The 12,973-nt window shown below is 41.9% G+C and overlaps 1 protein-coding gene across 1 annotated transcript in view; it reads left to right on the forward strand.

Moving 5' to 3' along the window:
* The first annotated feature begins 938 nt into the window (after nucleotides 1-938).
* The window catches only part of Gtf2a1 (general transcription factor IIA subunit 1), a 33,543-nt gene continuing 21,508 nt past the window's right edge, over nucleotides 939-12,973 (forward strand). Inside the window, exons 1-2 of the mRNA XM_038337302.1 lie at nucleotides 939-1,012; nucleotides 3,680-3,781. Of these exons, the coding sequence (XP_038193230.1) occupies nucleotides 983-1,012; nucleotides 3,680-3,781 (132 nt within the window). The 5' untranslated portion in view covers nucleotides 939-982. The remainder of the gene's footprint in view (nucleotides 1,013-3,679; nucleotides 3,782-12,973) is intronic.

Genomic DNA, 12,973 nt, shown 5'->3' on the forward strand with positions numbered 1-12,973 from the left:
GCTCACGAATCAAAAGATGACTCCGCATTTAAAAACTGTCCCAAGCCCCAGCGCGCGGGGGCCGGCAGCCGGACCACGTGACGTGCCCTCCCTCCGCAGCCATCCTCAAGACAGCGGGGAGCCCCTCAAACCCTCTCCGTCCCTCCAGAGAGGCCGGGCGCCCAACCGAAGCCGTGCGAGGTACCCTTGAACTCTGCAGGGATGAACGGGGTGGCACAACAACCAGCCTCCTCAAGTTCCATCGCTCGGCAGACTCCTCCCGCCACACCAGCCCGATCGCTTCCGCCAGTCTGCCCAGCACGTGATCACGCGAGACTTGGGGTGTGTGGGGGGGCGGGGGGAGTAGGCGGCGGCGCGCCGTATTTACTCTAGTCCCCCCTCCCCCGCGCGGCCACGCCCACCCGGCCCCAGCCAAGGCGCGCTCGGCCCCGGCGCGCGTGCGCACGCGGCTCTCGCGGTGTCTCGCGCTCGGCCCCGCCCCGCGCTGCCCCCGCCCTTTCCGCCCCTCCCTCCCTCCGCCCTGTCTCTCGGCGGCGGCGGCGGCGGTGGCTCGCGCAGCTTGTTGGCTCGCTATATAAAGGGGAGAAGCAGGCGGACCGGACGGCTGGAGCTGCAGCCGGTGGCGGCAGCGGCGGCGCTGGGAGCGGTGACCGGTGTTGGTTTCCCTCCGCGGCGCCGTGTGGGGAGCGGGCGACGCCCCCTAACCTCCCGAGGGGTCGTGGCTTGTATTTTTTTTTCTATTTTTTTTCTTTAAGGCGACTCTCGAGGCGCCGAGCCGCGGGAGGAGTGCCCCCCTCCTCCTGGTCTCCCGCCTCGCACTCCTTCGGGATCGGTTTTGTTGAGAAAAATTTTGCCCCACTCTTGCGGGTGACTTGGGTCACCCTCCGGGTCTGAGGGTTCTTTTTCTTTTTATTTCTTTTTCTTTTTTCTTTTTTTTTTTTTTTTTAAATCTCGTTCCCTCTTGTTTGTGTTGTGTGTGGAAATGGCGAACTCGGCAAACACAAACACCGTGGTAAGGACGTGGTGCGGTGGCCGGCGGGGGCAGCGAAGGTTCCGGCGGCGGCAGGCAACGGCCGGGGCGGGCGGGGGCGGGCCCGGGCGAGGCGGCGCTCCCGACCCGGTTCCCCCCTCCGCCCTCCACCGCCGCTGCCCGCCGCGGGCCTGGCCGGGCGGGGGGGCGCCGAGGGCTGGCGGGCGGAGGGCGGCGGGGCCGGGAGCGTCGCGGGGCGGGCCACGCAGGCCGTTGGGTCCTGGCTGCCGACCCCGGGGCGAGGACAGGCGGGCGGCGACCCCACGCGGGGGCTGGACCCGGCCAGCTCCCGAGCGGCCGCGGGTCGAGCCCCGCGCCTGGGGTGCCCGCTCGGACCCTGTCAAGGTTCGGCGTGCCTTCGGGGGCTCTCTGGAGGTGGTGCTTTGGAAAGCCTGCACTGGGGCCGATTTTGCTAATCCTCCAAAAAAAAAAAAGAAAAAAAAAGAAAAAGAAAAGAAAAAAAAAGACAAGAAAAAAAAACCGAAGGTTTGAAAGCACTTATCTCGGTTCCTCCCCAGTGGGTAAAATGGCGAAGGGGAAGCAAAACCCCCGTGGTAACTTCGACTAGCAAAAGCACCAGGACAAACAAAGCCTTACAGTGAGTGGCCCAAGTGTCCCCGCATTCGCCTTGAAATTTGCCTACTTCTTCCCGCTGCTCCATTTTTTTTTTTTTGTTCCTTGCGATCACGTAGGTTTGCAAAAAGCAGTCACATAAAAATAACCTTTTCCGTAGTCACCAATGCAGTGTGATCACTAGGCCACCCCAACTCTTGATATTTTTTAATTATAATAAAACACTTGGTTTTTGTTTTCTTTTTTGGTTTCATTTTTCTTTTTTTCTTTCTTTTTTTGCCCGGCCCCAAATGCCGCAGAGCAGCCCGCTGCCGCCCGACACCGTACCGTTGGCGACTCGGGTCGATCCATCATGGCTGCGGCCGCTTACCCTGCTTTTCAGTGCCTGCGCCTTGTGGTCCTCCTCCCTTTGGCTGCCCTGTTTATATAGAGCCATTGCCGCTCTCTAATATAGACTCTGCCAGGATGGGAAGGTGCTTTTCAGGCCTACGTCACCGCCTCTCCATTTAAACACCAGATCCGGCTTTAAATAGTGAGAGCTGCTCGGCGCGGGGCTGGGAGGTGCGTGCTCCCGAGGCGAGAGGCGCCCGCGTGCGGAGCTCAATTTATTTCTAGGTTCCTTTCTCGCCGAAATTTCGCTTCCGAGCCGGGAGGCTGCTTTCATAGATCCGAGTGTGTTTTCCTGTAAAAGCTAGGGTATGCTGCCTTTGTTTGTAGTGGGAAGTAGGCCAGAATTGCAGCATCGTTTTATTTTTTTCTCCTTATTAATGGAATTTAATTTTTAAACCATTTTAGACCACATGATTTTTTTTTTTGTCCCCTTGAACTTTTTTTTTAAACATTCTCGGCTTAAAAAATATTGTACATTAAATGTTTCTCCCACAGAGGACTTGGTAGTGTTTTGTTCACCAGGTATTCAGGAAATGTGAGAAATACACACAAAGCACGAAGTGACAGAAGCTTAGTCACTCGGGAGATCTTTCTGCCTACAATACATTGATATATGGGGTCCTAAACTGGATTTTAAGCATTAAAGGTTTGGTGGTTTTAATTGTATCAGTGACTAACATGGGGTCCAGTATAACAACCCACCCGATTTACTTAATATTGTGCCAGAAAATTAGTATTTTCTGAAAAGAACCTTCCAGTGAATCACTTGATAATGCCACACGAGGCCTCTAATTTATGGCTTTCAAAGTTTGGAATACTGCCTTTTGAAAGGACAGATCTAAATGACTTTGTATGCAGTAGAGACAAATCCTGGCCCAAGAGAAGGTTAGAATTTAAGCATTTCCCTTTTCCCTTCAGCCACAGTGAAACCAGATTTGTACCTAAGTGTCTGAATCTCAGAAGGTTTGGGGGTAACTGATTTCTGAAATCTTAAAGCATCTGGTCTCCTGGAAATTTGTCCTACCAATTTAAAATTACACAGGCAATGTACAATTCAGTGGTGTAGCTTGAAGGACAAACTAGGGCAGGGGGACAAAGGCATTTATATGATCAAATTCTGATTAGATTGCTGGTTATGACCAGGAGATGGCTAGTGAACTGAAAGTTCCCCAAAATTCAGTAATTGGAAAGGTTATGAGATAGGACGGGGTTAAACCAAGCATGGATAGTAGGATCCAGGCATCATAAACTATTAATCATGATGTTTGTTATTTTCTCACAAACAAGAAAATTATAACTGGAATTTGTATTGTATTGTATTGGCTGCTTGTGCATAAAGAACTTTGGTTTATGAACTACATTGCATAGCCTTATGCCTCTATAAAATATGTAATTATTAAATCCAGTTTAATGAGGCCAAAATATGTTTTTTGTTTGCTTGTTTTTGTTTTGTTTTGCTTTTTGTTTTTGAGACAGGGTCTCTCTGTAGACTAGGTTGGAAATCTGAAATCCTCCTGTCTGCCTCCCGAGTGATAGATAGGCCTAGTTTAGGATTGCCATATCTTTAAAGGCACAATTTAAAGTAAATTTTAGACAGTTGGCCAAATGGCTTGTATTTAAGAATTTCTTAAAGGTTGTTAAACTTTTGAAATCAGTCTTTCATTGAATCTTGTTTTTCCTTTAAAGCCTAAATTATATAGATCTGTGATTGAAGATGTTATTAATGATGTACGAGACATCTTTCTGGATGATGGAGTGGATGAACAAGTCCTGATGGAACTAAAAACTGTGAGTTTGGCTCTTTTTAAACAACATCACCCTCAAGAAAAGCCCATTTACTTTGTCACCAAGAGGTAGCTTTTCCGTAGTCTGAATGTTTGCCGTTAAGGAGAGACAAAGAGATGCCATAGTCTAGTGAAGGGTGTTCGTTTTAAACCCCACTTGTACCGTCTCATCTCCCTCTGACTGTGGGCAGAGGACTTGCATTTCAGCTTCTTTCCCTCCAAGACAGGAATTGGTAGCACAGACTTAGCGGCTGGTTGTTCTCAGGTTTAAATGCAGTAAATGAAGGGATACCTACCAGAATGCCCCAAAATAGCTTTTCTTCTTCACATGTAGTGTTTTGTGGTTCAATTACTTGACGTCTCAGTAACAGCTTTAATGTTTTTGTGGTCTTACTATATTTCTGTTCTAAAAGTTGTTTGCTACAGGGATTGAACAAATTCTTGCTATGATAAAAGAATTTAGGCACTGGAGTTAACTCCTTTATGTGTGCTCAGTGTTCCAGTTATTATATATTAAACATTGAGAGCTTGTTTTTTTCTCATAAATTTATACAAATATACTTAGATTTTTAAAATGACGTTTGTGTGGGAACTGGAGAGATGGCCCAGTGATTAAGAGCTCTGACCGCTCTTCCCAGAGGAACTGGGTTCAACTCCCAGTACCCGCATGGTGACTTACAATAGTCTGTAACTACAGTCCCAGGAGATGCTCACTTCTGACATTCACAGGCATCAGCACACAAGTGCTGCACAGACATTCATGCAGGCAAGACACATATATACGTAATAAAAATAAATTTTAAAAAGATAGCATTTTTGTTTACATGGAACTGCAGTATTTTTATACTGGTTGGACTAAGTACCCAAGTTTGAAAATTTCATAGTTTATCATTCTTTAATTTTGAAGTTATGTCTAGTGTGTTTGGGGAAATGACACAATAAGAGTGCTTGCTCTGAAATTAAGAGAACCTGAATTCAGATCTCCATCACCACGTGCCTGTCATCCCAGTGTTTGGGGGATGGAGACATCTGATCCCAGGAGCTCACTGAAGCTTGGAGCTCCAGGTTTTAATGAGAGACGTGTCTCCAGGCAAAGGTGGAAAGTCATAGAGGAAGACTTAGCATCCTTCTGTAGGCTCCACACACATACCTACACAAGTTGTCCAGTGAGAAGCCGGCAGCTCAGCTCACACTTGTGTGCACAGTACTTACCTGTGCTTTTCCTTGAGAGCTGCAGGCTTGCTTTAGGTGGATTTATTGTGTTGATGGCTACTAAAGAGGACGTATGCTCACTGTTGTTTAGGGGAAACATGTTAACTTTCGAAAGATATGCATAATTTATTTTCAATGCACGTTGGAAGATCCATTCAAAATATATATTAATATATTTTACTCTAAATATGAAAAATTCATTGGCATAGGTTGAGATATATTGCTGAATTATTAAGAAATATATTAAAATATCTTTTGGTTTCTCAATTGTGTAACTGTAAGGGAAGAATTTCTTTCTATTCTTGAACCAAAACAAGAGCAAAATGCAGAGGCAGATGGGGCATCCGGTTTCTTTTAAGTCCTTTCTACTACTTTGTTGTTGTTGTTGTTAATTCTGGAAAAATTGCTATCATTTATATAAACATAGACCTAAATTATTTTTGAAGTTCTCAGTAATTTTGAAAAGAGATAGGTGGAGCAGAAACTGATTGCATAAAATTGTCTCCATGTGCCATGCATGGTATATGCACCCCCATCATCCATACACAATATAATAAAGAGATAAGGAACTTGAGATCACAAGATATTAGAACTATTGATTTAGAAATTGGAAGCAGTTCCTTTAGAGGTGTGTTGAAATTATCACAGCTAATAAATGTCTAGGGATATTAGCTGTGGTCTTCTCCATTCAGATGTGGAAGCTAGAATTTAGGACTCATTTAAAGTAAAGTAAGTCTGAGTTTTATTGTGGAGATGAAATATGTCTTAATATGTTAACATTTAGAATATTCAGTAAGAATTTGTCGATGTGAGAAAGGAACAAATGTAAGTTTTAGTGAGGTGGGTAATATCTAGTGGGAGAGAAATGGAATGTATTGATGCTTAAGGATGCTAGTGTTAGAGAACCTCCTCTGAAACAGGAGTTGGAACAGCGTAAAGCACCCAAGTTACATGGAGAGTAAATGGAGAAGCTTAGCACGGTCCATAATTTACTGGACTAAGTGCTTTGCTGTCCTCAGAGGTTGTTCTTACACTCTAACTTTATACAGACTTTGTGTAGAAGACTTAATTTCTGTAGGTGTGGAAATGAGCTTTAAAGACTTTAATTGATTTACGGTAGAGGTCAATTCAGGATCTTTATTAATTGCTCGTTTTGTAAGTTTATAGTCTTGACACTTCAGTCTTCTGACTGGTCCCCATAAGACATTCTATTCAGAGAAACTGAGTTGTCTAAGAAAAATCAAGTATCTGCATTTGCATGCTTCTAGCATTTGAAAGAGATTCAATTTTTGATCTTCAGTTTCTACCATAATACCTGCCATGTGTGGCTGGCATTCAGTTAAATATTTAGTGAACTGGTTAATAGTAGCTGTGGCTCCAGAATCTTAACAATGCTATTTTTGTTGTTAAGTGGGACATACTCTTATATCTTGGGTTGTAATTAGAGTTAAAGCTGTTAGACCAGAATGAACTTAATTCTCTGTACTAAATTTCTCGAGGATCTTGTTAGAATTTTCAGAATGTGCCCTAGTTTTCGCAGTTGGACGCTAGTCCTGTCCAGGGGACAGCTGTCTGCAGTGATGGGAAGAAATGCTCTGTGTCTGCCTGTCGTCTGCTGCGCGGTAGTCATTAGCCACATGTGACTGTTAGGCATTTGGAATGTGATTAGAGCAACCAAGAAATACATTTTTATTAATTTTACTTAAATTTAAATCACTACATGTGGCTAGTGATTACCACAGTGAGCCCCAGATTTTCTCGTTAACAAGGTTAACAGTCATTGTATATTTTATGATTTATAATGGACTTTAATTTAACACTAGCCCTTCTCCCTTTTTAACTGTTTAACAGAGATTATCAAAAGGTTGCTAAGGCTATCAGATACAGTGGGAAATTAGATTATGACCTGAGATACATGGTGAGGATGCCTGTAATGTAAAGGTTAACTGGATACTGCAGGTAATGTCAAGATTAAAAAAAAAATTCAGCCCAGTTCTTGAGATCATTTCTCAAGTGTTAGGAGCTCACTTAGATGTGTGAACTGTGGGAACTAGAGAAGACATAAGATATTGTCGATAAACTTGTATTTAAGGGGATTGTGGATTGGCAGTTAACTGGGTGGTAATGACACTAGAAATTCTCTTCAAAGTGAATAATAAGTGACTAAGATGGGGAAGGTAGGAGAATCTGCACAAATTTGAGGCCAACCTAGTCTATTTAGTTGCAGGCCCCAGTCAGGGCTATGCAGTGAATTTGTCTCAAAACAGACAAACAAAAATCTAAAGTAAATGATTAAAAATAATTTGTCAGACCTGTCTGTATCTAAATAGTAAGTACAACTTGAAATATATACATTTTTCCTATCATTGCTGGAAATTAAATGAAGCACCGTGTGCATTCCAGGCTAGTGCTCTGCCACTAAGCTTCTGTGTTGATAAAATAGATTCCTCAGTTAGAGATGAGTCTGAAAATTCAGGTTCCATGTGTCTCTAGGGCCTCAGCTTTGGGGCTTCTGACATGTTGACATGATTGGTTAGTTGTTGCATGTAGGATGTTAGCAGATCCTTCTGCTCACTTGATAGCACTTTGTGGTTATGTTCAGAAATGTCTTCATTGCTAGTCTCCCTAAGGAAGTAGTAGCAAAATCACCCCAAACTGAGAACCACTTTCCTAAATATACCCTAATTGTACGTAGATACTTGATACACTGATATAAATATCTAGAGTATAAATTGAATAATTACCTACTTTCTGTCCTTTGACAAGAGCATTTAGCTAGTAGGTAGAAATGTGGACCTAGGTGTGCCTTGAGCTGAAAGCCCTCCTTTCACATTTCCACCATTAGCTAAGTGCCCTTGTCATGGGATGGTTAGAGTTCACTTTGAATCCCACTGTGAACTGCCCATTCTCCAGCAGCATGCTGGGCTAGACATTTTAAACCACTCTCCTGTTTCCACAAAATATCTAGCTACTGGATAAAGTGTATAACTAACCATTTCAGAGCTTCCAAAAGCTGTTAGGGAACCCACTTTCCCAAACGAAATGGACAGTAGATGAAGTAACAGTGTGGTTAGATGAGAAGTGTGGATTAGAGCTAGCATTAGGGTGAGACAAGTGAAGTGCCCAGGATACAGTATTCAGAGACACTGAAATAGTCTTCTGGATTTTAATTATCCTATTTTTGCCTTCTATTATCTGTTGATCTTGGATAACTTGCCTAACTTCTTCAGGTTCTTTTTCTCTAAAGGAGATGATAATGTCTACATATATACTTACATAGAACCAAATAAAGTTTGGTTATTAAACTGTCTCAGTAACACATACACACAGTTTTACACCTCAGTCTTTTTGGGAACAGAAGTTAATGTTTTTCATGTCAATTTTAGATGCCTAGGCAAAAATTCCTGAAGTATGGGTTTACCAGAATTAATAGTTACATGTGGGAAAGGGAGCGAATAATAATAAAGTGAAAGGCTCTTCCAGTTTTCTAAGCAAAAGAAATATTTACAATTTGGTATTCCTAGTTCAGCATTACTAATACAGTTACTATTGCCAAAACAATGTAACATTGTTTTAACCACAGACAGTTAGAACCTAGAACTTCTTGATACAGTTAAAATTGTGTTGAAGTAAAAAGACTGGAGAGATGGCTCAGCAGTTAAGAGCACTTGCTGCTCTTACAGAGGACCTGGGTTCAGTTCTCAGTGCCGGCATGGAGGCTCACAACCATCCGTAAATCCCATTTTCCAGGGAATCTAATGCCTTCTGACTTCTGTGGGTATCACACATGCATACATGCAGGCAAAGCAGTTGTAAACATAAATCTTTTTAAAAAAATGAAGATAAGCATTGAATAAATCAAATTTTACTTGATGGTATAAGCTTGGCGCTTAGTTGTAGGCTATTATTTTTATATTTGTTTAGTTATACCTATTAAGTCCTAGTTTTTTGTTGTTGTTGTTGTTTTGTTTTTGTTTTTTGTTTGTTTGTTTTTTTTTTTTTTTTTTGAGACAGGGTTTCTGTGTTTCTGTGTAACAAACAGCGTGTAACAGTCCTGGCTGTCCTGGGACTTGCTTTGTAGACCAGGCTGACCTCAAACTCAATGAAATCCGCCTGTCTCTCTGCCTTACAAGTGCTGGAATTAAAGGCGTGTACCACTACCACCTGGCTAAGTCCTGATTCTTGATTGATTAGCTCAACTCCTGCAGAGCTTTTGGCATATATGGGACCTTGTTCATGTGTCAAGACTAGCCAACACCTTTGACATTTAGTAGGCAAGAACTAGGAATGTTGCATTTCCCATGGGACCATGCTGAATGATACAGACATACTCTGCCTAAAATGAAGTAGCATGTTATATAGAAAATAGAAAACAGTTTATTTTTCCAGTTTTGTTTGAATTTCATACTAAATGATTGTTAAATTCTTAGTTATCTGTTAGGTCCTTAGTAAAATAGTCTCTTCATGAAGGAATTCATTCAAAAGTAAAACTGTTTCTAATATATACAGGAAATAACTACCATACCCTCTCCCCCTTGTGGAGCCCTTGTTGGCCTTAAACTCACAGATCCACCTGCCTTTATTTCCCAAGTGCTGTGGTTTAAAGACATGTACCACCATGCGTAGCATAAATGACTGCTTTTCTTTCAGGCTTTGGGACTTGGATGTTTCATTTTAGAAGACTGCAGATTAAAAGTAGTCTAAGGTTATTTCACTGAAAGTGGTTTAGTCTATAACACTATAGTTCAGGCTGAGTATCAGCTAGTCTAGGGCAGATAGGCTGCACTATCTAAGCTTCTGCTCTAGAGTCCGACTAAGTGGCATGGGTAGCAGCACGGGACCAAGCCGCTGTTCCTCAAAAGAAGTGTACTAGTTTCCCCTTCTCTATGGTCTTCTTTCTTAAAAATATATTTTATGTGTGTGGGTATTTTACTTGCATGTATGTCTGCACCATGTGCTTGGTGCCTGTGAGGCAGGAAAGAGGGCATTAGATCCCTGGGAACTGGGTTTACAGACTATTGTGAGTCGCCATGGTGGGTGCTGTTAATTGAACCTGGGTCCTCTGAAAGAACAGAAGTTCTTTTAACTACTAATCCTTCTCTCCAACCCCTGTTGTTATTTTTTGAGGTTTTGGTTACCCTTGGTCAGCTTTATTAGAAAAATATTAAATGAAATATTCCAGAATGAGCAATTTGTGGGTTTGAAGTTGTGTGCATTCTGACTAGAATGATGAAATCTCCCCAGCCAGCTGCATAGTTGAGGTTGTGAGTCATCCCTCTATCCAGCTTATTCATCCTGCATATGCAGCTCATCCATTAATCACTTCGTGTCCACCCAGTTGTCAGAATCCCTGCTGCAATGCCGTAGTGTTTGTGTTCAGGTAACCTTACGTAGAGCTGTTCCATCAAAGTGTCTGTGTGCTTCACCATCTTATCATGTAGGCACCGTATTTCACTGGCCGAAACAGCTTTATTCATTAACCAATAAAAGCAAAACATAGACAGAAGGAATTCCCACACCAACCCACAAGAAGACTGCAGTTCATTCGGTAAGGTGCTTGAGAAAGAGATCAGTCACATAGGATTTATCACAGGAGATCCTTAAAGTTATGTTTCACTAATTTTATTTGCACTGTATATAATTTGCAAATTAAACTTTATTGTGGGTTTGTATGTATGTAGGAAAAGTATCATTTGAGTCGAGTGTAGTTTTAGACTTCCAGTTGGAATATGAACTATTTTCTCAACTATAAGGGTGAATATATTATAGACTACATATACTACATTATATACAATATTACATATTGTAAAACTTACAGATTATGATTTACTGTGGTTACAATTAAGCAGAAGATGTGTTTGTAAACTTCAGAAAACTAATCCTGTTAACATGACAGAAAATATAGCAAAATACAGAAGCTGCATTTCCCTTTCATTTTGGTTCTCATACAAAATTCAACATTGACTTTTTAATGACCCACTATTGGGTTTCAGTCCTCAATTTGAAAAGCATTGGTTTCGACTTCAACTACTCTCACTGGGAAGCATCACAGAATAATGTGGTCAGTTCTTGTGGCTCACGATGAAACCTGCTGATAGAGGAGGCCTGGAATCACACCTCAGAATTACTTACTGTCCTGCAGCTGCTGTCTGTTCCCCTCCGCCCTACTTCCTTCTTTTTTCTTTATTTTCTTGTTCTGAATTTGTGGTTGTCATTTCATGCTAACTGGGCAAGCACTCTTAACCACTGAAGTACATTTTAAACCTTCTTAGTTAAGATTTTTGATTGATAGACTCTTGATATGGGGAAGTAGGAGAGTTGAACATACACTCAGCTGTGTTGTGATATTTGACTCTTTTGGCTTTTGGGGGGCTACCAGCCAGTTCCCAAATAAATCATACATGGATTCTTAGGAATGCCTGGTCTTAGCTTGGCTTTTTCTTGCCAGTTCTTCTTTTCTTTCTTTTTTTTTAAGTTACAATTATCTGGCCAGTGTCTTAGGCTTCTTGCTGGCTAGCTCTAACTATAAATTAACCCATTTTTTTTTTTTTAGTTTATATTTTACCATGAGATTCATGGCTTGTTACCTTCACATCTTGCTTTTCCGGCTTGTCAGCTTTTCTTAACCCATCTACCAAAAATTTCCTCGGGGTTTTTATCTTTCTCTATTTCTGTGTATCTTTCTTTACTTCTTTTTCCGTGGCTTGCTGTGTAGCTAGGTGGCTGACCCCTGATGTCCTCCTCTCTTTGTTTCTTTGCTCCTCTCTTCCTGATTCTCCTCCTGTTTATATTCTCTGCCTGCCAGCCCCGCCTATCCTTGCTCCTGCCTTGCTATCCTGTTCAGGTCTTTATTAAACAATTAAGTGTTAGACAGGCAAAGAATCACAGTTTCACAGAGGTAAAAGCAGCATAAACAAAAGTCACACATCTTAAAATAATATTCCCCAACAGAAAAATAGTATTCCCCAATACTCAACTGCATATTACATATAGTCAAAATATCTGTTTATCAGAGGCTTCATTGGAATGATGTGCTCTCATTCCAGTGGGTAGACCAATTGATAGTAATAAAAATGAAACATGAATTTAGAACAGTGACTCAGAGTTCTGTTCCTAGACCCCACTTCAGGTGCCTCCAAACCTCTTGTAACTCCAGTTCCAGGGGATCCAGTTTGGTTAGGGAGAGCAGCCATAAGCATGTGACATATATTCACACAATATAATTCACATACAAGTAATAAGATAAATCTTTTTTTTTTCTTTTTTTAAGTATGACAGGTTGGGGTTTTGGACCAGTCAGTGTTAGAACATGTTCTTTAAGAACAAGGTTGGTCTCCCCCTCTGAGGAGTGGATGGGAGGTGGGATAGGGAGTGGTAATAGAGTGGGAGAATGGAGGGGGAGAACTGGGGCTGGTATGTAAAATGAAAAAAATTAAATTAAAAATAAACAAGAAGAACTAGGTTGGATCATCTTCCTCATCTCAATTAGAAAATTGTGGTGCAAAGAACCTTTTTTTCCCCTCGAGGCAGGATCTCACTATGTAGCTCTAGCTGTCCTGGAACTTACTATGTAGACCACGCTGGCCTGGACGGCATGTGCCTCTACACCTGACTTAAAAACCTTAAAAACCATTTTCTTAAACATCAATTGCTCTTTTACTTCACATTTTGATTTTTTTAGAAAAAAATTATGCATGCACATATATGAATGGATATGAACCACCATGTACATGTGGAAGTCAGAGGATAACTTGTGGGAGTTTATTTTCTCGTCTACCGTGTGGGTCTCAGGAATCAAACCCATTATCAATTTGGTGACAGGTGCCTTAATCCCCTGAACCATCTCAACAACCTCTTCATCTTGATTTTGACTCATGAAACTAGGTTTTGAGTTTGAAAAAGAGGGAGACAGCAGGTTCAGGTGACTGGTATATCTGAGAAACTTACATAATACACTCATGTCTTACTTGTCATGCAGGTACTT

The sequence above is a fragment of the Arvicola amphibius genome, chromosome 7 (genome assembly GCF_903992535.2).
Source record: "Arvicola amphibius chromosome 7, mArvAmp1.2, whole genome shotgun sequence".
Taxonomy (NCBI): domain Eukaryota; kingdom Metazoa; phylum Chordata; class Mammalia; order Rodentia; family Cricetidae; genus Arvicola; species Arvicola amphibius.